Raw genomic sequence first — 25,239 nt, 5'->3', positions numbered from 1 at the left:
AGGAGATATGATAGCTATCTTCAAATATCTTAAGGACTGTCAGATGGAGGGTGGGACTTGAACCAGTGGCTTCAAGTTACCTTCTGACCGTAAGAGCTGTTCAGCAGTGGAATAGACTCCCAGGAGAGGTGGTGGACTCTTCTTCCTTGGAGGTTTTTAAGCAGAGGTTGGATGGCCATCTGTGATGGATGCTTTAGCTGAGATTCCCGCATTGCAGGGGGTTGGACTAGATGATCCTCGGGGTCTCTTCCAACTCTTAAGATTCTATGATTCTATGAACAAACCTGTGGAAGAACTGTGATAGAACACACATTTTCTTGTTTTCTCATATTGTACTTGGTTACTCCACTGTGGTTTGTCTTCATGCAGGAAAAACTCAATAATAGGTTTTTGAGAAGCAATTTGAAAGAAAGGTTTGGGCGCAAAAGGCTGTGGGGAGGAGAGGGATACGGCCTCAAAGAAATAATTCCCATGCTATTGTGGCCACTGAAAGAAACTGTGGGACGGGGTGTGTGCAGCAGCTTTTCCTTTTAGAATCCAGCAGCTATTTTAAAACCCCCTTTTTTTTTTTTTTTACATTTGTGCAGGAGCGAGTTCAAAAGACGTTTCCTCACCCCATTGATAAGTGGGCGATTGCAGACGCGCAGTCCGCTATTGAGAAGCGGAAACGAAGAAGCCCCCTCTTGCTGCCTGTGGACAAAATACATCCTTTATTAAAGGTATGTTGTACTGAGAGCTACCAGCTGGTTTAAAATGCCATTTTCAATCTCTTATTAAATTTCAGAAACATTTTAAAGCAAGCAATGCCCCAAATTTATATTTTAAAAAAACCCCAACAGTAATAAGAATCCAGCCATCATTCAAAGTGCTGGTTATGACCTATAAAGCCCTAAATGGCTTAGTTCCAAGCTATCTGAAAGACTGTACTCCATCATACAAACCTACCTGGGTTTTCAACGCTTCTGGGGACGTCCTTCACTCAGCCCTGCCACTCTACAGGACCACTTGGTGGGGATAATAATAATAATAATAATAATAATAATAATAATAATAATAATAATTTATTATGTATACCCCACCCATCTGGCTGGGCCTCCCCAGCCGCTCTGGGAGACTTCCAAAAAAAATATTAAAATACTGTAATACATCAAACATTAAAAGCTTCCCTAAACAGGGCTGCCTTCAGATGTCTTCTAAAATGTGGGAGACGGCCTTGTCGGTGGCTGCTCCCGGACTTTGGAACTTCCACTGTAAAGAATCTAGACTGTCTCTCACCTGGTTGCCTTTCAGCCAGCAGGTGAAGACTTTCTTGTTCCAACAGGCTTTTGGGAACTGGCTGCTTTAAATTAAAGGGCAGGTGTTGTGCTGTTTTTATTATAATTATTTGTATGGATTTAATATATTTTATATATGTATATAGTTTTTATACTTATACGTGGGGTTATCATTTTTGTTCGTTATTATGGTATGCATTTTGCATCTTTTGATTTATATGGAAATTGTTCCATTTGGTTGTGTATTTTTTATGTTGTATTTATTGTTTATGACTACTTTGGTTGTGTCGCAGTTATATATTTATTTCATGTTGCAATCTGCCTTGAGCATGGTTGGAATACAAGGTGGCATACAAATAAAAGAATGTATTTTTGTAATAACAACAACAACAACCAGTCAGTTAAATAAAAGGCAGTGAGGCAATTTTTTAAAATTCACAAGCTTCGCAGTGTGTTTTGTCATGACTCAGCATTCAATGAAGCAAGTAAGTGAGCAGAAACGGGGGTTGATTCCGAAGAATCCCTTGCCAAGAGGGAGAAGGAGGCAGCAGAGGTTGGGGTTGCAGCTTCCTCTTCCTGTGCAAGCAGGAAGGTGGTTCTGTGGCAGCAGTGCTGCTATATGGCATGATTCATAATGATTGCCGCTACCTTCAAATGCATTCTTGGAATCCATGAATCTGTCGTCTCCCTTTCTGGTTTCTGACTTCATTTAAATCAGAGGAAAAATCAATGTGATTTTTTTAACACTTCCCCTTTTTGTGTTGAATTTCAGGAGGTGCTTGGCTATAAAATAGATTATCATGTGTCCCTTTATATCGTGGCTGTCCTGGAGTATATTTCGGCGGACATCTTAAAACTCGCTGGGAATTATGTTTTCAACATACGACATTTTGAGATCTCGCAGCAGGACATTAAAGTATCAATGTGCGCTGATAAGGTGAGGTGCCATGGAAATCCTGGGCTTAGCTGGCAAGTGCTTCATACACATCCAGATTCATTATAGGGCTGTGATTTTTGTTTTTTGTTACTGCTTAAGAACTAATCCACCTTGACATGTTTAAAAAATAATGACAGACTCTTTGTTTCTGTATAAGCAACAGACTTTACAGGACACATTTCTTCATTACCAGAATCTACCCAGAGATTGTGAACCCTTTTGCCATAAAATAGTAACATCACCCTGTAAGACTGTCTTAAATTCAGTTGCTTGCAATCAGACATTAAGTTCATATTTGATTATAGAAAAGTCGAGCGTGAATAAAATGTGTGTTTTCTTCTTAGGTGTTAATGGATATGTTTGATCAGGATGACATTGGCTTGGTTTCTCTCTGTGAAGAAGAGCCCTCTTCCTCGGGTGTACTCAATTACTATGACCTGGTCAGGACTGAAATTGCAGACGAAAGACAGTATCTCCGGGAACTGAATCTAATAATAAAAGTGTTTAGAGAAGCCTTCCTGTCTAACAGAAAGCTGTTCACACCTAATGTAAGTCAAGTCTTTTACTATGCCAACCCTTCTGTGTTTTAAACAATTGTGTGCTTTGAGACACAAACAAGGTGGAAGTGAGAAGAGGCAGAGACTAGGTTGGCTATCACAAGGAACACCTGACTTGGAAACTTTTAAGGGGCCTGGACTGTTGGCTGTGGACTGTTACTGTTGAGAAGTTTCTTGGTTGGTGTGGTTTCCTTTGGCCATAACTTGATGATGGCCTAGAGTGCAAATCCCCATGCAATAGCCCTTAGTTCTGAAAGGAAGTTATGAAGATAGGTTGCAGCAGCATTTTAAGAGTGCATTCCTCCCTTTATCACAGATTTATTGTGGGAATGTCAGTATGAAAAGCCTAGAGAATTACTTCTCTGGCCCAAACAGAGAGGGCAAAGACAGAGGCAGCCCCGTGACTGCTGGTTTTTTAAAGGAATTACTTCTTTCTCCAGGGAACCAAGGCAGTTCACATCATTCAGATACAACAATGAAAACTAGTGATGAAAAATTAATGCTTGGAAACCACAATTGAAACCTAGCCTTGTATAGTGTAACAGCTGCAGTAATGATAAAACCCCAAATGCCTTTCTGAAAAGAGAGGTTGCATATTGTCTTGTGAATATGTTTATTCTGGTGGCACACAGCACATGAAGAATCTTCATGCAGGCCTTATTAAAATGAATGAAATCTGTGCAAGGGGACAGTAGTTCTTCTCTACAACTCTGTTGGTACACGCAGGAGCGGCCAAATCTCCTATCATAAGAATATTTTATGCGATAGGCAGGGAGCAGACTGTTAAAATGCTGTGAGTTGCAATGTAGTCTTGAACTCCAAAATGACATGCAGCGTTTTCTTCCGATCCTTCATCTGGATTTAATTGAGATCCTGGCTTATATTTTCAGTCACAAACAACTAAACGTTTAAATAAGGATGGAGAAAGATGTGTGCATATTCAGGGAGATTTTCTTTCCCTTAGGATATTGATATGATATTTAGCAACATCACAGATATTCATGAACTGACAGTGAAGCTCCTGGGGTTAATTGAGGACACTGTGGAAATGACTGATGAGAGCAGTCCTCACCCTCTGGCTGGAAGTTGCTTTGAGGACCTTGCAGAGGTGAGTTGGCCGAACCGTTCAGTTTGTTGTGTTGCTGAGCATGAGTGTCGTAGCTCAATTCCTTCCTGGATTAGAATGTGTTTTTCTTGCAGCGGAGAGTCCCCCTGCCCCAACTTCACCCTCCAACTCCCAGAGAGCAAAATGAGAATGGAACGTAGCACCCTCATCCCTGCTTACATGTGGCGTTTACTCACAAGTAACATGTATGGCTGCTATATTTCAAAAGGAAGCCTCTGTGGTGGCCTTAGGCTGCATTAGGCTCTTTTTGCTGTCAGATCTACCTGTAAAAATATGCCTGTACAAAACAGACTGATTTAATGCTTTACCCTGCTGAAGGGGGCTAATGTGCTGTCTTCCAGATGTTTTTGTCTACATCACCCATCATTCCTGATAGTTGGCCAGATATATTAGAGTACATGTCCAGTATCAGAAGGAGCAGCAATGCTTTGAAGTTACTTACAGTGGCGCCTCGCAAGACGAAATTAATCCGTTCCGTGAGTCTCTTCGTATAGCGGTTTTTTCGTCTTGCGAAGCAAGCCCATTGACAGCTTAGCGGATTAGCGCTATTAGCGGTTTAGCGGCTTTTAGCGGCTTATCAGCTTAGCGGATCAGCTGATAAGCGGCTTAGCTGCTTAGAAAAAGGGGGGAAAGGGAAAAAAACTTGCGAAGCAAGCCCATAGGGAAATTCGTTTTGCGAAGCGCCTCCAAAACGGAAAACCCTTTCGTCTAGCGGGTTTTCCGTCTTGCGGGGCATTCGTCTTGCGGGGCACCACTGTATGCCTTAATGTACTGAAGTTCTTTGTGTCTTTTGCATGTAGTGGCCCAAAATCTTACATTATCCAGATGTGCTCCCCAAATATCCCTACTAGCTAAATAAAGTTGTCCACTCTATTTATGTATTCCAGTTATTTATTCATTACTTTTCAGAGCCCAGTCCTCACAAAGTACCTACTGGGATGCAGTTTAAGTAGATTTCAAATATCCCACTCCAGTCAGTCTTCAAGAGACACTATTCAGATGATGTGGTTGGGCTGCCATTACCCACATAAAGACAGAATCAATATAACCACCACCGTCCTTGTATAATTCTCAGTCCGTCCAGCCCCATAATTTGCTTTCCCCTCTGTCCATAATGTACTTGGAATGCTTACTCTTTTCCTAGGAGCAAGCCTTTGACCCGTATGAGACCTTGTCGCAGGACATCCTTTCACCACAATATCATGAACATTTTAATCATTTGATGGCTAAACCTGCTGTGGCTCTTCACTTCCAGGTAGGAATGGATTTATGGAGCTCTTTTGTACCCCACCTTTCAATCAAATGGTTCTCAATATACAGCAGATAGTAATAATAATAAACTCACACATGCAAAATACAGCAACCTTTAGGTCTTTGTTTGATGAATGATGGGGTTGCCATACATCCAGAATTTCCCGGACATGCCTAGAATACTGTAGTGGGAAGCCTTGTCCGGGCAGAAATCTGCAAAAATGTCCAGGAAAATCTGGACGTTTGGCAAGCCATGTCGGCAATGCCATTTCTGCTGATTTTCCTTTTAAAAAAGCTCAAAAAAGCTTAACAACTTTGGCTCAACAACTTTTGTGTCTGGGTGTTCACTTTTTGAAATATGGCAACGCAATGAATGTGGTCAGAGCATGTTCCCCTCTGATTGTGCTTTTTAAAGCAACTGACAGGTGGAAAGAAGTATTCTTTTGGGAGGGAGTAGATAACTAAGCTCTTTGCGGCTGCTGCTTCTTGGACTTGTGGAAGAGGCCAGGCTGTTTCCCCCCCCTTGCCTGGGAGGCAAAGGGTGCAGTCTCTCGATGGTGGCAAAGGTCACAGTGTGCTTCCTTCATCTCTGCTGTCCCAGAGAATTTATGTGCATCTTGCATTGCATGTTGATGTTTACAACATGCAGGGGTAGCCAACATGGTGCCCTCCAGATACTGTGAACTACAATTCCCATCATCTTTTCCATTGGCCATGGTGGCTTGAGCTGATGGGAGTTGTAGTTCAGAATATCTGGAGGACACCCTGTCCCTGTTGGCTACCTCAAGCTAAGTATTGATAAAAGTGTTGAAGAGTATAGGCCCAGATGGAGCCTTGTGGCATCTCAAAAAACACTCTTCAGTTTGATGAGAAGCTATTGGATGTGCACTCTTTGAGGATGGTTTCTGATCTAGCCGTGAATCCTCCTGATAGTGGATCTTCAAGCTCCCATTTTCTAAGAAATGTTTTTATTTAAGTACAGTGGTGCCCCGCAAGACGAACGCCTCGCAAGACGGAAAACCCGCTAGACGAAAGGGCTTTCCGTTTTGGAGGTGCTTCGCAAAACGAATTTCCTATGGGCTTGCTTTGCAAGACGAAAATGTCTTGCGAGTTCCTGCGGGTTTTTTTCCTTCCCCCCCTTTTTCTAAGCTGCTAAGCCGCTTATCAGCTGATCCGCTAAGCCGCTTATCAGCTGATCCGCTAATCCGCTTATCTGCTGATCCGCTAAGCCGCTTATCAGCTGATCCGCTAAGCCGCTAATAGCGCTAATCCGCTAAGCCGTCAATGGGCTAGCTTCGCAAGATGAAAAAACCGCAAGACGAAGAGACTCGCGGAACGGATTATTTTCGTCTTGCGAGGCACCACTGTATTGTGATGAGAAGGAATAAAGAATACAGAGCAAAATACAATATAGAGCAGTCATACAAGTTCATGACAAGATTAATACACATTTCATTGGTCTAATTATGTCATGATCTATATCATAAAATAAATTTAAAAAGAGAGTTGCGGTGGGTGGGATTCCACTAATGAGGCCTGTGAGCTGAAACACTGCACAAGGACTTCTGCTTGCACAACAGCGCTTCCTTCCCACCCACACCTGACATTAGCTCTGAACGGATCAGGTGAACCCCTGGAACACTGTGCAGGGGGAAGAGGCAGAAGGATTGTTTCATCTGAGAAGCTGAAGTGCTTGCCCTGACAGAATGAGCGCATCAGTGTGACGTTGAATTCCTCCCAAAATACATAGGAATGTATAAAATAGTTTACCCCAGGGTTCCATGTGTTGTGCTGTTGGCTCCATTAAGCAAGTAACCTGACCCAAAAGAGATAGGATTAACCTGGTAGGATTTATTTTTGACAAATTCATGCTTGCTCCTATTGATCACTGCATTTCTATCAAAATGCTTACAAATCAACTTGTTTATAATCTGTTCTCGTATCTTCCCTTGTAATGAAACCAGGCTGACAAGTCTGACATTTTCCTAGTTCTTCCTTCCCCTTTTTGAATATTGGGACAACATTTACCTGTCTCTAGTCCACTCCTCACCCTTTCTCAAAGTTGATAGTAGTTCATCTGGCCCCAAAGGCTTGATTGCACAGTTCTTAACAGTCTTGAGCAAGGATCCCGATCCCTCACCAGTCACACTACATGGGCAAGGTTGAACCCTGTTCCTCTTTTGGAAGAAGGTGGAAGCTACCGTATTTTTCGCCCCATAGGACGCACCGGCCCATAGGACGCACCAAGTTTTTTGGGGGGGAAATAAAGAAAAAAAAATTATTCCCCCCCCCCAGGCGCTTGTGAGGCCGGCAGCGGGGAGAAGCGCTCTTCTCCCCACCGCCCGCCTGCAGACCAGGTCCGGGGACAGCAGGAAGACGCGCTGCGCCTCCCAGCTGTCCCCCAACCTTGTGGGGCTGGCGCTGCGGCTCTCCTGAAGCCTGCATTCGCCCCATAGGACACACACACATTTCCCCTTCATTTTTGGAGGGGGAAAAGTGCGTCCTATAGAGCGAAAAATGCGGTAAATAAGAGCTGAGCAGTTCTGCTTTCTCTTTGCCACCTGTTAATATTCTACCATCCTTACTGAGCAGCAGGCCTTCCTTATTCCTTCTTGTTTCAAATACAGCATAGCTGGAAAGTCCCTTTTGTTGCTCTTGGCACCCATTACCAGCCTCAATGCATTCTGAGCTCAAGCTTTCTTGACACTCTCCTTGCAGGCTTTGGTCATTTGTCTCTATTCTTCCTTGGGGATCTGCTCTTCCTTCCATCTCTTAGAAGTGCCCTATTGTTTGTATTTTCGGCTCCTCTCTCATTTTTTAAAAAATGTGCCCCATTTCTCTCATTTAAATTGCTTGTGGCTGTGCTTTTAGTAACTTTTCCTTTGGGAATTTCCACTTAGGGCTCCTTAGCAGATCTATCCATGGAGTCCTTAGAATATCCCTGAGCTTATTCAAATCGGCTTTTCTAAAATCCAAGGTACACATTTTACTATGTTCACATTGATTCTACGTAAGATCAGGCATTCCAGGATTGCGTGGTCACATCCCTACTTCTTTAATGTCATTGGCCAACTCTTCGCCGCTATTGGTTAAGAGCGAGTCAAGGACAGCCAATCCCTTCATTCCTTCCTCTGCCTTTTGAAAGAGGATGCCAGGAATTTGTTCGGAGATTCCATGCTCGAGGGAGTTTGTCTCCCAGCATATATCAGGGTACTTGAAGGCCACACGAATACTAATTCTTGCTTCTCTGAAACATCTGTCATTTCTAAAAGGAAGCCACAGCACCCCCTTGTTTTGGTGCTTTGTAGAAGTCTCCAACCACAATATGTTTTTTTCTTGGTTAATTTTTACCCAGGTGCCTTCCATGGGACTACCTTGTTCGCTCTCTAGAATGTCTGTGTAGATGAACATATTTTTGACATATAACACTAGTCCCCCTCCCTTCCTGTTGCATCCATTATTTTTGAACAATTTGTCCTTCCACTGCTACATTCCAATCATAAGAGTCATTCCTCCAAGTCTTAGATATACCTATCCTGTTATATTTACCTTCCTGTCCTGGGAGTTCAAGCTCGTCTTGTTTATTTTTCCATTCTTTGTGCCTTCGTGTAGAGTCAGTAGAAGTCTTGGATAATCCAAGGAGCGATGCTTCATTGTCTCCCCTGTTATTTATAGTGTGGGGTTTGCTAGGCACTCCACCCCAAATCTCCCCCAGCTTCTCCTGTAGTACCCGGATCCCTGTGTTAAGTGCTTCCCTTTTGTACTCACCCGCATGCTATTATTTCCACTTTCCTCAAAATTTAGTTAAAAACCCTCTTGACCAAGTTCCTCATGCTTCTTCCAGGCACATTTCCCCCGGGTCTTGTGTAGTGAAGCCCCATCTCTCTCCAGTAAGTCGTTCATTAAGAAAGTTTTAACTGTTGTCCCACAAACAAGACTTTTCTATAGCCCATTCTCTCTCTGTAGCTGGTCACTCTCCTGAAGCATTCCTCTCTCTGTTTGTGGTCCTCTACCTTTTGCAGATAGAATTGACAAGAAAAGCACCTGAGCCCCAAGATCCAGAGCTTTGTAGTCATATGTGATGTGTTCATAGCTATGCCTGGCATTGTCATTCATTCCCATGTGGATGAGGAAGAAGGGATAATGACCGGTGAGCTTGATAAGTCTTGGCAAACTTGCCCATCACATCCTGGATCCGGGGAGACGGCCTTCTTCACACCTGGACAGGTTCGGTTGGCACAGTGCCACCTCTGTACCTCTCAGTCCATGGCCATCGCCACCCTTCTCTTTCTGCATGTGTTGGTGGAGTCTTTGAAGGGTTAAGAGCAGGGGTCAGCAAACTCTTTCAGCAGGGGGCAGGTCCACTGTCCCTCAGACCTTGTGGGGGGCCAGACTATATTTTTTTGGGGGAAAGAATGAATTCCTGTGCCCCACAAACAACCCAGAGATGCATTTTAAATAAAAGGACACATTCTACTCATTTAAAAACACGCTGATTCCCGGACCGTCCGCGGGCCAGATTTAGAAGGTGATTGGGCTGGATCCGGCCCCCAGGCCTTAGTTTGCCTACCCATGCTTAAGAGTCTTCCATCCCACCTGTTGCAGCTGTCCTCGGTCTGGATAGTCAGAACCACTCTTGTCTGAAAGGTGCTGAAAATGATGCATTAACTTCAGTGGTTCAGAATGCCTTCTGATAGACCACTATGAGATCCTGCCAGCTCTTCTTGTGCTCTCCCATGCAGTGCCCCCCCCCCCGCCCCCGCTCTCATCTTCTTTCCTCTGACCTTCCTGCTTCAGTCCTTGTGCTTCTTTGTTTTTACCTTCTGTTCTTCAGAGAAATAAACTTCAATTTGCTGCAGGTGTAGTCCATGTTACTTTCAGGCAAGGAAGAGTATTATTTATTTACTGATGACATTTATATATCACCTTTCTGTCCAAGGAGCTCAAAGGTGGTATACATGATTCCTCTCCTCCCCATTTATACTTCCTGTGAGGTAGGCCAGGCTGAGAGCTGGTGACTGGCCCAAGATCACCCAGTGAGTTTCATGGCTGAGTGAGGAATTTGAACCCTGCTCTCCCAGGTCAGAGTCCAACACTCTAGCCATTACACCGCACATGTTACAAGTCATTACTGCTGTCCATCTCCTTAGCTCTTGTTGAAGCCCTAAACTCTGCCTCTGACAATGAAGTAGCTCCTTGCTTCTTCCTTCCTTCATTTATTGCCTATAGGTTGCCTGTGTGTATTGCTCCCAAACTTTCCCCCTCATGGATCAATTGAAAACTGCTGAGCAGACCACTTAATATCCCCCCCCCCGCCGCCTGTTGTAGCAATTTCAGTGTGCTGTCCTAAATGCTGTGTGATTTTTAAAATCGTATTTTTGTTGCTTCTTTTGTTTCTTACATTTTATCGTATTGTATTGCAATTTAAGTCCCATAGAATTCTTCACAGGCATGCCTCAGGCCACCTGAATGATGTTTTTGGATCGCTGGTGGTCTGCAGACCACAGTTTGGGAACTCCTGGTTTAGACGATGAATTTGCCTGCTTCATAGAGATTGCTGGCCAAACCCCATTAAGCTAACAGCAATCCCAGACAGAATCATCATTCATTCATTCATTCATACCCCACCCATCTGGCTGGGTTTCCCCAGCCACTCTTCAGCAGAGGCTGCTGGGTGGATTTGCAGAGGAGCTGCTACCTCAACCATTTTCATACTAGTATGAATCTTCATTAAAAATCTATTTCGTAACGTCGTTTTTAAAAGCAGTAAAAGCAGAGGAGCACAGGAAGCTGCCTTATGCTGAGTCAGACTCTTGATCCATTTAGCTCAGTATCGTCCACAATGACAGGCAGTTGCTGCCCAGGATTTCAGGCAGGAGTCTTTTAAAGCCCTACTTGGGAGATGCTGGGAATTGAAACTGGGACCCTCTGCATGCAATGAAGGTTCCCTGCCTCTGAGTTACAGCCTTTCCCCAAGGGTCTCTAAAAGTGTGGTTGGGAATGAGCATTTTCAGCCAGTTTATAAAAATGGGAGCGTGGAAGAGAGAAGAGTACAGGAAGCTGCCAGGATCACAGTCAGGATCATAGTCACACAACAATGTGACGCGGCAGCTAAAAAAGCCAATGCAATTCAGGGCTGCATCAATAGGAGTATAGCATCTAGATCAAGGGAAGTAATAGTGCCACTGTATTCTGCTCTGGTCAGATCTCACCTGGAGTACTGTGTCCAGTTCTGGGCACCACAGTTCAAGAAGGACACTGACAAACTGGAACATGTCCAGAGGAGGGCAACCAAAATGGTCCAAGGCCTGGAAACGATGCCTTATGAGGAATGGCTAAGGGAGCTGGGCATGTTTAGCCTGGAGAAGAGGAGGTTAAGGGGTGATATGATAGCCATGTTCAAATATATAAAAGGATGTCACATAGAGGAGGGAGAAAGGTTGTTTTCTGCTGCTCCAGAGAAGTGGACACGGAGCAATGGCTCCAAACTACAAGAAAGAAGATTCCACCTAAACATTAGGAAGAACTTCCTGACAGTAAGAGCTGTTCAACAGTGGAATTTGCTGCCAAGGAGTGTGGTGGAGTCTCCTTCTTTGGAGGTCTTTAAGCAGAGGCTTGACAACCATATGTCAGGAGTGCTCTGATGGTGTTTCCTGCTTGGCAGGGGGTTGGACTCGATGGCCCTTGTGGTCTCTTCCAACTCTATGATTCTATGATTCTATGAACTAACCCTGTTCTGCAATCTAACTGTCTGCTCTGACTATTGAAAGTTGTTGAGGGTCAAAATGATTGCATCCATCAGGGGCTGCTCCAGTCAAAAATTCTATACAGAATGGGAATGCATAGGGGAAACACATGAAGAAATATGGTGTTAAAGCATTACTCTTAATAGGCAATTGTTAAGTGTGTAAGGACAAAAGAAGTAATTATAATTTATCAGTTTTCATGTTATTTTATTTTTTAAAAGCAACTAGAAAAAAATACTATGTTGGGAAGATCTCACACAGGTGAAGGGAAGCAGTGGGGAGGAGGGAAGGGTTAGGTTGAATCTGGGAAATAAAATAATATATGGGACAGCAAAGAATATAATAGATTCTTATAGAATAGTAATATATTGTAACCAGAATAGAAGTTCAAAAGGAGAAGTAAATGTAGTATTAGTATTTTCATTGTTGTAATAGCTATTATTATTTATTATCGGTAGAAAGCAATGTTAACATAGACTTCTTCATTTTGCTGTCTGTATAATTTTCTTGTCAATTTTTTAAAAAGTTGTTGAGGGTCTTGGGTGGAGATCTTACCTCTCACCTGCTACCTGATGCTGGAATTTGAGCCTGGGAGCTTCTGCGTGCAAATCGTATGCTCGGCCCCTGAGCTGTGGTCTTTCCCCTTCTGACTGGGATAGCTCAGTCAGTAGAGCATGGAGCTCTTATTCTCAGGGCGGTGGGATTGAGCCCCACAATGGGCAAACAATTCCTGCATTCCAGGGGGCTAGGCTAGATGACCCTCAGGGTCCCTTCCAACTCCATGATTCTAGGATTCCCTTAAAGAAGATTAGACGCACGTTGTGTTCTGATCTTTCAAAAACCCTCCTGGATTGCCCCACCATACCAAATCCATCAAGGCTTTTAGGCTAGAATCATGGAATTATAGAGTTGGAAGACACCCAGGGGTCATCTAGTCCAACCCCCTGCGATGCCGGAATCTCAGCTAAAGCATTTGTTTAAAAACCTCCAAGGAAGGAGAATTCAAAACCTCCCAAGGGAATCCATTAAACTGTTTCCTCCTGTCTTTTGCGTGACAAACCACTTAAATACGGCTTGCTTTTTATTCTTCAGTCAATCGCTGATGGCTTTAAAGAAGCAGTACAGTATGTCCTTCCTCGGCTCATGTTGGTTCCTGTTTATCACTGTTTGCACTACTTTGAACTGTTACAGGTAAGCACATGCTCTTAGAAGGAAAGCAGAAGTTGGGACTTACTTGTGTTTATCGAGGCCAGATCTGTTGGTGAAGTATAGAGCGTTCTTGGCACTGCTTCTGTTCTTAGGCAAAGAATGCTGGACTAGGAGGACCTCGATCTGATCCAGCAACAGACTTCCAGTGTTAGGCAAGAGTACATGTTCAAGGGTAAACTTAAAGTAGGTTAGTTATGCCAGCTGCTCAGAAATCTTTATCATATACAGTGGTACCTCGGGTTAAGTACTTAATTCGTTCCGGAGGTCCGTACTTAACCTGAAACTGTTCTTAACCTGAAGCATCACTTTAGCTAATGGGGCCTCCCACTGCTGCCACGCCGCAGGAGCACGATTTCTGTTCTCATCCTGAAGCAGAGTTCTTAACCTGAAGCACTATTTCTAGGTTAGTGGAGTCTGTAACCTGAAGTGTATGTAACCTGAAGCATACGAGGTACTACTGTATAAGAAGCGCCTGCTGTATCAGGCAAAAGGTCCACATAGTCCAGCATTCTTTTCTCGCTGTGACTGACCAAATGCCCCAAAACAAGGACCCAAGTGCAACAGCACTATCCCGACGTGATTCCCAGCACCTCCTGGCCTGTGTTTCATTTTAAAACACATCGGTGGGCCACAAGGTTTTAGCTAAATGCATTTTGGAAGACCAGTTGCCGTTCCAGTCATCCCAACCCTGGACTAGACTGTTGTGTACTTCACAATAGCTGGGATAGTTCACCTGGTAGAGCCTGAGGCTCTTAATCTTAGGGTCATGGTTTCAAGTCATATGTTGGGCAAAATATTCCTGCATTGCAGAAGGTTAGACTAGATGATTCTCTTGGTCCCTTCCAACTCTACAATTCTGTGGTTATGTTGGCTTCTGATTTTGAAGAAAGTAGGGCTAGAGGCAGAAGAAAGTCCTTTTCAAAGCCAAAATGTCAGTGTTATGCCCTATAGGAGTATAAAGTAAGGATTGCCATCAGTCAGGTATCAAAGAATGAATAGCTCCTAGGCACTGTCTTTGTAATTAAAAGTCCTGAGCCCACTGTTCCTCAAAAGCTTTCATTTTCACCGGTGAGGCAAGCTTCCCAGAGATAATTTCAATGAATAGTTTTGCAGTGTCTGCAGGAGGAAGTGAATAATTGAAAGGAATGCTCCACTTTCGGTGACTTGACTTGAAGGAATGTTCCGTATCATGACTGCTTGGAATTTTGTCATAGAATTTGGAGCGGCCCACTGCCAAAAAACGTACCTGTATGACGGTCACACAGATGTTTTAGACATGCTGCTTGATCCTATGCACATTTGCTCACGGGAAAGCCCTGAGGAAGCTAATGGAATCTACTTCCCTGCTACACAAATCCTTTTTTCCTGCCCTCAGCAATTGCTCAGGTCTGATGGAAATAAATGTCTTTCTTTTCAGCAATTGCAATACTGTAGTAAAGATGTAGAAGACTGCGAATGCTTGAAACAAGCCATCACAGCTCTCCTGAATCTCCAATGTAGCATGGAACGCATCTATAACAAGCACTCACCTAGACGCCGGCCTGGGTAAGGAAGTAGCCTAACGGTGGACTTGGCCATAGCCTGAGACCTTTGGGAACAGCAGTTCGTAGGCTGAAGTTTGGGGGGGGGGGTCGCACTGCAGGAGTTGGGGCTGTGGGTGAGGCATCCTAATAGTTTCTCTTCTTTTAGGACCTGTTCACGAGATGGGAACCATCCACCTGCCCAAGTTCACAGTGGGTTTCAACTTGCATGGCAGGTCTTCCCTTTTCTCTCCTCCTCTCTTCAAAATTGGGGGGTGGGCATGTACAGGAGAGGAAGGTGAACCCCCCTGTGCAAGCAGAAATCTGTTTGGCAGTACAGTGGTGCCCCGCAAGACGAATGCCTCGCAAGACGGAAAACCCGCTAGACGAAAGGGTTTTCCGTTTTGGAGGTGCTTCGCAAAACGAATTTCCTATGGTCTTGCTTCGCAAGACGAAAATGTCTTGCGAGTTCCTGCGGTTGTTTTTTTCCCTCCCCCCCCCTTTTCTAAGCCGCTTATCAGCTGATCCGCTAAGCCGCTTAACAGCTGATCCGCTAAGCCGCTTATCCGCTAAGCCGCTTATCAGCTGACCCGCTAAGCCCTAATAGCGCTAAGCTGCTAAGCCGCTAATGGGCTTGCTTCGCAAGACGAAAAAACCGCAAGACGAAGAGACTCGCGGAACAGATTCTTTTCGTCTTGCGAGGCACCACTGTAGATGTCACCTTTTGTGCTTAAAAAGCAAGCATGTTTTCTAAACACCTACATTCATCGTGCATACACAAATTGGAACCTGGGCTGTCTGTGGTTCCCATTCAGTCATGAATTCAGTAGCAGGCAAGGATATACAGCTAATGTGTGTGATCCCCATGCTAGTTTGGGTGTGTGTGGTGCTTTGGCTTAACTTGCATGTGTTTTTAAAGCTCATTTTTGTGGTGGTGAATGTGGCCAGAGGAGTATTTAAATGAAATCAAGCAGCTTAACCTGATCCTTGATAATGTTTTTCCTCCTAGCTAACAACTGTCGATATTTGGGAAAAATCATATATTGTGTTGAAATAAAGAAAAAAATTAAAAAATTGTCCAGTAGCACCTTAGAAAGTTTATACCCAGAACAAACTTAGTTGGTCTCTAAGGTGCTACTGGACAATTTTTATTTTTTATTTTTTTTATTTCGGCTGTGTCAGACCAACACGGCTGCCTACCTGAATCATATATTCTGTGTTTTAGGGAGCCAGTGTTTTGGTTCTATAATCGCCAAGTAAGAAGCAAGCACCTTGCCATTAAAAAAATGAATGAGATCCAGAAGAACATCGATGGCTGGGAAGGCAAAGATATCGGTCAGTGCTGTAATGAATTCATAATGGAAGGGACCTTGGCACGAGTTGGAGCCAAACACGAGCGACACGTCTTTCTTTTCGATGGCTTGATGATCAGCTGCAAAGCCAATCATGGTCAGTCGCGGCTCCCGGGCTACAGCAACGCAGAGTACCGACTGAAGGAAAAAATTGTCATGAGGAAAGTCCACATAGTTGATAAGGATGACACATGTGAATACAAGAACGCCTTTGAACTGGTCCCTAAAGATGAGAACAGCTTCATGTTTGCGGCCAAGTCTAGTGAGGAGAAGAACAATTGGATGGCTGCATTGATCTCCCTGCAATACCGCAGCACCCTCGACCGAATGTTGGATGCGGTGCTGTTGAAAGAAGAGAATGAACAGCCCCTGCGGCTCCCCAGTCCGAGTGTCTACCGCTTTGCAGTGGAGGACTCCGAGGAGAATATCGTTTTTGAAGACAACCTTCAGAGCCGGAACGGAATTCCCATTATCAAAGGCGGAACCGTAGTGAAGCTCATTGAAAGACTGACCTATCACATGTATGCAGGTATCCGGCTTTGCTACCTGGAGGGTTGATATCGCTCTTCATTGCGTATTGTCATGGGGGAAAGGAGCAATTGTTAACTGAAACCAGGTCAGAGATCTTTCATGTGATAATTGTATTTAAACTTATTCCTGTTTGTTTTTCTAGATCCTAATTTTGTGCGTACTTTTCTTACCACGTACCGCTCATTTTGTAAGCCCCAAGAACTCCTAGCTTTGTTGACAGAACGGTAAGTTAAAAAAACCTCAGTCACTTGGCAATTGATTTAGCTGTTACATTTGCAATAAGAAGTGTAAGCGGATTTCTTGTGTTGGCACAATCATCTTGGAGCTGCTGTCTATTCTAAGGGCTTTTCCTAACTCTCTTCTGTTCTCCAGAGTCCATTAAGTGTTTAATTAAATAATGCTTTTAGGCTCGTGTGGTCTCTGGCAATCTGAAGCTGAAACAGTCTGGCCTAAACCGAAAGCAGAATGTGTACTGAAAAAATAATGTTGCTGAAGGTTGATTTTCTGTGCAAAAGATATCCCTAATAAATCTAAAGTGAAGAGAGGGAAAGAAGGGTGGTGTCAAATTTGGCCTATTAACAACACAGTTCTGGATCTTAGCTTCTCAGTTGGCTTTATAAACCTCCCAGCTGGGAAGAAAGGCTTGAAAACAAAAGAGAGAGATTGCAGGAATCTGATCAAGTCATTTTTAAAATGTTTTATGAATGTATGATTTTTGTGAGAGGCCTGTTAAGAAGCATTGCATTGTCAGCACTAAGGCTCGTCCCAACTGTTCAGAGAATGTGAGGTCAGATAGCAGTCTGAAAAGAAAATGCAGCAGGATTTGAAGAGAGAAACTCCCTTCCTACAGTGGATCAGCAATTTTAGTTTTTAGTTACTGTAGAAATTATCCCTGAAAGTACGCTATTGTGTACTAGTTTTTAAGAAATTATTTCTTGGTAACCGTTTAAAAAATGGTCATTCTGCAAATTTTCTATAACATTGGAAACTGCACTTCATTTGTGCAACTTCGATGGGTCTGTTAAGACATGCTAATCATGTCCAGAATGACTCTGGGAGATAAATATTATTCCCATTACTGAAATTTAAAGTAGAAGCCAGAAAAGGTAATTGTTGAGATATCAAGGGAGCAGAACTTCATTTTGCAAAAGCATCAAAAGATATAGAAACATATTCTTGACCTTTTGCTATAAAAAAAAGTCTTTGGGGGATGCAAAAATTGGAATACAGTGGTGCCTCGCAAGACGAAATTAATCCGTTCAGAGAGTCTCTTTGTCTTGCGGTTTTTTCATCTTGCGAAGCACGGCTATTAGCGGCTTAGCGGCTATTAACGGCTTAGCGGCTATTAACGGCTTAGCGGCTTTAAGAAAAAGGAAACAAACTCGCAAGACGTTTCGTCTTGCGAAGCAAGCCCATAGGGAAATTCGTCTTGCGGAATGACTCAAAAAACGGAAAACTCTTTCGTCTTGCGCATTTTTCATTTTGCGAGGCATTCATCTTGCGAGGTACCACTGTATCAGAATAAAGATAGATCTAATAAATAACAGGCTATTTGCAGGTTAGGGAATTCAGTGCCCTAGAATCAACAGCCTTAATATGTCTCAATGTTAGCACTTTAGCCCCCACCCCCACCCTGTTATGGATCAGAATGTATTCTACGGTAGTCCTCCTTTCTTTGTATTCTGGATGTCATGCAACTCACCTTTCAACTCCTGTTTATTACTAGATTTGAAATCCCAGAGCCTGAGCCAACAGAAGCCGATAGGCTGGCAATAGAGAAAGGAGAACAGCCAATCAGTGCAGACCTTAAAAGATTTCGCAAAGAATATGTCCAGCCAGTGCAACTCAGGTTTGAGCTTTCATCTCTTTCTTAGAAACTGACTTAGACCATCAGGGGGGAGAATGCGGGGATTACCTCATTTCATGTGAGATTGCACAATGCTCATGTTGCTTGGGAATGGACCTGGTTGATGTGGGTAGGCCAGACAGTGCAATACTATACAAAGTCAGACCCCTTGAGTTCAGTGGGACTTCCTCTTGTGTAAGGACGTGGTAGAACTGCAGCCTGGGAGCTTACCCTGGAAATCAGTAGACAAGGCACCAAGAGAGGGTGCAGCATAGCAGCTAAAAATGTGATCTGGTGAAATTCAGAACTCTCACTGGGTGTCCTTAGGAGAAAAAATCTTTTCTCGCAGGATGCCCCGTCTGCAAAATGGGGGTAATAAATTGGCTCACCTTACAAATTATATTGTAAGAATTACAGTGATTAAATGTGTAAAGCACTTAAACAGCTAGGTATGATTACAGGGTTCCCCACGCAAAGCAATATAAATTACATTACCAGGCTTGTAGTAAAAATTATTATTATTATTAATTTGATTTCTTACCTGCTCTTCACTCTAAGGTGCCAGGGTGGGTTATAGCAATTTAGCAATACAAACTTAATGCAAACAGTATAAAGGTCTGTGTTAATGTTAAGTAGTAGTGAGAAAGATAATAGTGAAAGTATCTAATTCATAAGTCACAGATAGGCCAGGGCAAATGGTGGACTCTATATTGTTGTTTGACCAGAGGCCCACGTAATATTGGAGGTGTTACTGTGGCACTACAGGGGAGAAGGGTGAATTTTCACTAATATTGTTGGAAGATGTTTCTGCTTCCCTTATGAAAAACATGAGCATGATCTTGGGAATTAACCTGTGCCTAAATGTGTCTGAAATAATACATGGACTGGGGAGATTCCAAATTGCATACCTCTAAGGCAGATTATGGGTTGTAGCCAGCTAAGTTTTACCCATTGAAATGGATGAACCTAATTTAGCAATAGGGACGCGGGTGGCACTGTGGGTTAAACCACAGAGCCTAGGACTTGCCGATCAGAAGGTCGGCAGTTTGAATCCCCGCAACGGGGTGATCTCCTGTTGCTTGGTCCCTGCTTCTGCCAACCTAGCAGTTCGAAAGCACGTCAAAGTGCAAGTAGATAAATAGATACCGCTCCGGTGGGAAGGTAAATGGTGTTTCCGTGCGCTGCTTTGGTTCACCAGAAGCGGTTTAGTCATGCCCGGAAGCTGTATGCCATCTTCCTCGGCCAATAAAGTGAGATGAGCGCCGCAACCCCAGAGTCGGTCACGACTGGACCTAATGGTCAGGGGCCCCTTTACCTTTAATTTAGCAATGTCCATTAATTTCAATGGTTCTACTCTGAGTTTGTCTAGCATTGATGCAACTCAACGTTTTGGATTAACTGTTAGGAAGTCGTTTTGTGGGTCTTCATATGTGTGATATCTAGGCCTGTATTTACAACTTTCCACTTGAAGCCTTGCCTTCAGATTTCCTACAATAATGAGAGTTACACAGTTCAAGCCATTTTGGGAGAAGATGTGTGCTCCTAGTCCCTGTGTCTGTGTGGAGACATTTGCAGTTTGTTAGACACAGGGGACTTTAATACTCTAATCAGAAAATAACTTGGTGGCTCACAAAATAATCCACATTTTTTTAAAAAAAATAGAAAATGCCATCCATCTCCAGCCTTGATTTCTCCTTGGTTGAACGTGTCTGCCTCAGTCTGGGTTTATGAAAACTAAACTGGTGGCATTTTTTTCTTCACCTCCCACTTCTTTTCACCCCCCAGGATATTAAATGTGTTTCGGCACTGGGTGGAACACCATTATTATGACTTTGAAAGAGATCAGGAGCTACTTGATAAATTGGAAACATTTATTTCCACTGTAAGAGGTATGTGTCTTGAGTTAACTTTTGTTTAAATTGCTCTATCTCATCTGCTGTGTGGATTTAGCATCTTAAGAAATTCTGAAAATTCTGCTTGGCTGTGCTTACTCAGAAGACAATGGTATTTACAAGCACTGCAAGCCAGCGACATGCTGTCAGTTTCCTTTCCATTTAACTTTGTTTTGCAACAGGAAAAGCATCTCAATTTCATAAACTTCAATCAGAAGCTCTTTGAATTTGTGTCTTGCTCCTTCCAGGAAAAGTTCACATATAAAGTAGTGCTGTAAATGATTTAAGAGCAACTTCACCCGTGGTTTTTGTCGAAAACTATGTGTGCAACAACGGGAGGAGCAAAGTGGCTTCAGTCGGCTCTCTGGGAGCCTGCATGTTTGCTCGTTCAAGCTAAGCCATGGTTTGTCTTAGCATTATGTGCAAACTGGGCCACTGTGTACATAAAGGTGTAGCCCTTTGGAAGAGCTTGACCTGCACTGATATATTTAAACTGCTTTCCCCAGCCTATTCTATAACTCATCCAATGAAGCTGATAGTTGGCAGATTCAGACCAGACAAGTACCACATTTTTCCGTGTATAAGATGCCCCCATGTATGACGCCCCTATTTTTTTTTAACCCAAAATTAAGAAAATGCACTATGCACTATTCGTGTATAAGACAATCCCTTACTTTAAACTTCAAAAATTTTGGGGGAAATATAGTCTTATACACGGAAAAAATACAGTACTTCTTCACATAGCACATAATCAGACTATGGTGTTCACTCCCACAAGATGCTGCAATGGCTAGCCAACTTGGATAGCTTTGAAAGAGGATCGGATGAAATCGTGGAGATTATGATTGTCAGTTGCTATTATCCATGAAGGCCGTGTTCTGACTCCACTGTCAAAGGCAGTATGCATTTGAATACCAGCTGATAGGACTCACAGGTGGAGAGTGCGCTCTTGTGCTCAGGTTGTGCTCCTGGGCTTCCCATCGGCATCTAGTTAGCCGCTGTGAAGTCAGGATGGTGGTTTAAACAAGCCTTTAGCCTGTTCCAACAGGGCTCTTTTTATCTTCTTACGTGGCATAGAGAGCTTGCAAAAAGGCAGGGCTGATGAAGAATACTAGATGTGTACATAAGTGTTAGAGGGGATTGCTGAACAAGATTTCCAGAGATGGGGGGCAGTGGATTCATTGCTCTGTGCTGTGGTACAGCGCATACTTCTGCATGCAGAAGGTGGCCGTTTCATTTCCTGCAGAGTTGGCCATAAATTCAGCCACCGTAAAATCCCAAACCAGTGAATATGGAACTGAGCAACCCTGCCACAAAATAATTAATCTGTATGATCTTCCCGCCGTATCCAATATGTCTTCCAGGCAAATCCATGAAGAAGTGGGTGGAATCCATTGTTAAGATCATCCGGAGGAAGAAGCAAGCTCATGCAAACGGCATTAGCCACAACATAACTTTTGAGAGCCCTCCACCCCCAATTGAGTGGCACATCAGCCGCCAGTTTGAGACGTTTGACCTCATGACGCTGCACCCCATAGAGATTGCTCGGCAGCTGACTCTCCTGGAATCTGATCTCTACAGGTAGAGTGTGTTCTGTTGGACCTCCATCACCTGATGAACCGCAGAGTGCTCCTCTCCTATCAGGTTCATTGGTACAGATTCAGTCTGAATGGTATAGGTAGCAGTATGAGGACTGTACATGCTCACATACAAGTATATGCCAAGTGCGCACCGTCAGTCTGTGGTATTTATGTCATGCACCAATCAGGTGCAACATATCAAAGTAGCTGAGCAGTCAAGGGAGGAGCCATAGTGATGCACATTGTCCCAAGGTTAGTCCCTGATGTTGTTGTTTAGTCGTTTAGTCGTGTCCGACTCTTTGTGACCCCCTGGACCAGAGCATGCCAGGCACTCCTGTCTTCCACTGCCTCCCGCAATTTGGTCAAACTCATGCTGGTAGCTTCGAGAACACTGTCCCACCATCTCGTCCTCTGTCGTCCCCTTCTCCTTGTGCCCTCCATCTTTCCCAGCATCAGGGTCTTTTCCAGGGAGTCTTCTCTTCTCATGAGGTGGCCAAAGTATTGGAGCCTCAGCTTCAGGATCTGTCCTTCCAGTGAGCACTCAGGGCTGATTTCCTTCAGAATCGATAGGTTTGATCTTCTTGCAGTCCATGGGACTCTCAAGAGTCTCCTCCGGCACCATAATTCAAAAGCATTAGTCCCTGATAGCTCCAATTAAAAGGTAGGAAGATGGGGGAAAGACTTGAAGGGACAGCCCAGGACTAAATGGACCAATAGTACATTTCAAGGTAGCTTCATGCACACAGATGAACCAGGGAGTCTCTGGTTATAATTTCTCTTACCTTTAAAGAGTGCTTGGATAATAAATGTAAAGTGGTTTTTTTATTCTCCATTAGGTATTTGGGAGGCATCCAACCTCGCCCAGTTACCCAGAAAAAGGGAGGGTGCTTGGATTATTCTAAAGTGGGTGCTCTGATCTTTCTAAAGTACAGTATAAATCATAAAGATTTATACAGCAAAGCCATAATTGGGGGTTTCTGAAAGGAGAGGATTAGTAGAAATGTTTTTTTTTTTATCTTGCACTTATTTAGTTAGCGCATCTAATACTTAGTTTCTTGTACATACACATGATCTGATACTTAATAGGGAGGGTGAATTATAGAATTATAGAAAAATAGAATCTTAGAAGTGGAAGGGGTCCTAAGGGTCATCTAGTCCAACCTACTGCAATGGTAAAGGTAAAGGACGCCTGGACGGTTAAGTCAAAGGTGACTGTGGGGTTGTGGCGCTCATCTCGCTTTCAGGCCGAGGGAGCCAGCGTTTCTCCACAGACCAGCACGACTAAACCGCTTCTGGCACAACGGAACACTGTGACGGAAACCAGAGCTCATGGAAACACTGTTTATCTTCCTGCCGCAGTGGTACCTATTTATCTCCTTGCACTGGTGTGCTTTCAAACTGCTAGGTTGGCAGGAGCTGGGAGAGAGCAACAGGAGCTCACCCAGTCGTGGGGATTCGAACCGCTAACCTTCTGATCAGCAAGCCCAAGAGGCTCAGTGGTTTAGACCACAGCACGACCTGCGTCCCCCACGGCAATGAAGGAATCTCAGCTAAAGCATCCATGAAAAGATGACCGTGTCATTTGAAAAACAAAACAAGCCTAGAATGATGGAATCGGCAGACCTCAGATTTAGAAGACTTGGGCCACTGATTAATTAGCTGAAATTGATGTCCTCATGTAACCTTTGATTCCCCTTTCTGGAAAATTGCTGAGCAACATAAAAGGCAGCAGCCCACAGTAGCAGACATGTGACCACCATATCACATCTCTTGATATCCGGTATCATCCCTCCAGTAGCATTAATGCCTGGACTCTTCCTCAGCTTTCCGTATCTCATATTCATGGGCCTGTCTGTTTCTGTTTCAGGGCTGTCCAGCCATCTGAACTTGTTGGGAGTGTATGGACAAAAGAAGATAAAGAAATTAATTCTCCAAATCTGCTGAAAATGATTAGGCATACCACAAACCTTACGCTTTGGTTTGAAAAGTAAGTAGTGAATCAAGTAGGGGAATCACTTTGGTCACTGCCCTAGGAGGCTCTTGTCATAGAAGGCTATGAGAACACACATTTTTCGTCAGGGAGCCGGACAATAACTTTTTTGTCTTTCAGACCAGAGCAGAATAGGAGCAGGAAACTAACATCATTCACACAACTCCTTACCTTTGCATTATAAAACGTTTACTGAACATTTACAGTTTCATTACAGTCGCACCTTGGAAGTCAAACAGCTTGGTTCCCAAACGACTTGGCTCCCAAACGTCCCAAACACGGAAGTGACTGTTCCGGTTTGCGAATTGTCTTTGGAAGCCGAAAATCTGACGGGACTTCCACAGCTTCCAATTGGCTGCAGGAGCTTCCTGCAGCCAATCAGAAGCTACGCTTTGGTTTTCGAACATTTTGGAAGTCGAACAGATTTCCGGAACTGATTCCGTTCGACTTCCAATGTACGACTGTATTTGTTACGTTCTGTTAGTAAGGCTTGGGCCCCTTAAAAAAAAAAAAAAAAAAGCATTGCAGGTAACTTTGCCTTTTTCAGATTAATCTGATTATAGTCATCCCATACCTTTCTTCTTGTTACTTATTGCCTGAAATATTTTCTAAAAAATATTTGAAAGTAGAAGGATACCTGATGAAATAAACTAGAATAATAAGCCATGATCAACAGGGCCATTCATTCATGTTCTACCTAATTTTTCGATGACATTTGCCTTTACATCAGTTTGAAAAATGCTTACTTTGAAAAGCTGTAGTCAGAGGAGCTGAGCATGTCCCTTCCTCCCCAATTCCCGTTACCCTTTAAACCTCTGCGATAGAGTCAGTAAGGTTGATGGTGTGTGGTTGCAGTGGCCAGGAAAATGGAATGTTAGGAAGTGGGAAGCACGATTGGAACAGGTGTTTGGCAATGGTTATTAGGAAGGAGAAGGCAGCAAGGAAGAGGATAGATGGTTGGTAGAAAAGAAGGAAATGAGGGAAGAATTGGGTAAATAAAAGCAGGCATCAAACCAGCTTCATGGTTGATAGAGTGGTTTCAAATCCCGCCTGATCATCGTGGTACAGAATGGCTTTGAGGGGCAGGTGCGAGCCACCTGCAATGTCCCCAGTGCAGCTGACAGTCACAGTGTATTGCCCTCTTCCACTTCCTGAGATAGCCTGTGTATACATATTTCCAAATTAGATTTTAAACTTTGAGGAATTGAAGAGATGATTTTGTGGGAACAGCTAATGATAAAAAGGAAGAAGCACTTTTTATTTAATTTTAATGTATGCAATTGGCAGGTGCATCCTTCTGGAAAACAGACATGGTCTTCATCACCTTCTAGTTTCTTTTATGCAAGGATATTTGTGTGGTATAATAAACAGAACATTTGGGTAGGATCAGAGACACGTGGGTTTGAAGCGCTGCCCAGCCATGAAGGT

General features: G+C 43.6%; 1 protein-coding gene across 1 annotated transcript in view; it reads left to right on the top strand.

Annotated features, from left to right (window-relative positions):
* The window catches only part of SOS2 (SOS Ras/Rho guanine nucleotide exchange factor 2), a 41,060-nt gene that overhangs the window by 6,817 nt on the left and 9,004 nt on the right, over positions 1 to 25,239 (top strand). The window contains exons 3-15 of the mRNA XM_079984128.1: positions 588 to 719; positions 2,047 to 2,211; positions 2,556 to 2,759; positions 3,733 to 3,876; positions 5,039 to 5,149; positions 12,984 to 13,082; positions 14,518 to 14,645; positions 15,846 to 16,501; positions 16,646 to 16,727; positions 18,230 to 18,352; positions 20,135 to 20,238; positions 21,606 to 21,822; positions 23,689 to 23,808. Coding sequence (XP_079840254.1) covers positions 588 to 719; positions 2,047 to 2,211; positions 2,556 to 2,759; positions 3,733 to 3,876; positions 5,039 to 5,149; positions 12,984 to 13,082; positions 14,518 to 14,645; positions 15,846 to 16,501; positions 16,646 to 16,727; positions 18,230 to 18,352; positions 20,135 to 20,238; positions 21,606 to 21,822; positions 23,689 to 23,808 — 2,285 coding nt within the window. The remainder of the gene's footprint in view (positions 1 to 587; positions 720 to 2,046; positions 2,212 to 2,555; positions 2,760 to 3,732; positions 3,877 to 5,038; positions 5,150 to 12,983; positions 13,083 to 14,517; positions 14,646 to 15,845; positions 16,502 to 16,645; positions 16,728 to 18,229; positions 18,353 to 20,134; positions 20,239 to 21,605; positions 21,823 to 23,688; positions 23,809 to 25,239) is intronic.

The sequence above is a fragment of the Podarcis cretensis genome, assembly GCF_951804945.1.
Source record: "Podarcis cretensis genome assembly, chromosome: 1".
NCBI lineage: Eukaryota > Metazoa > Chordata > Lepidosauria > Squamata > Lacertidae > Podarcis > Podarcis cretensis.
This window is presented reverse-complemented; position numbering and strand designations above follow the sequence as displayed.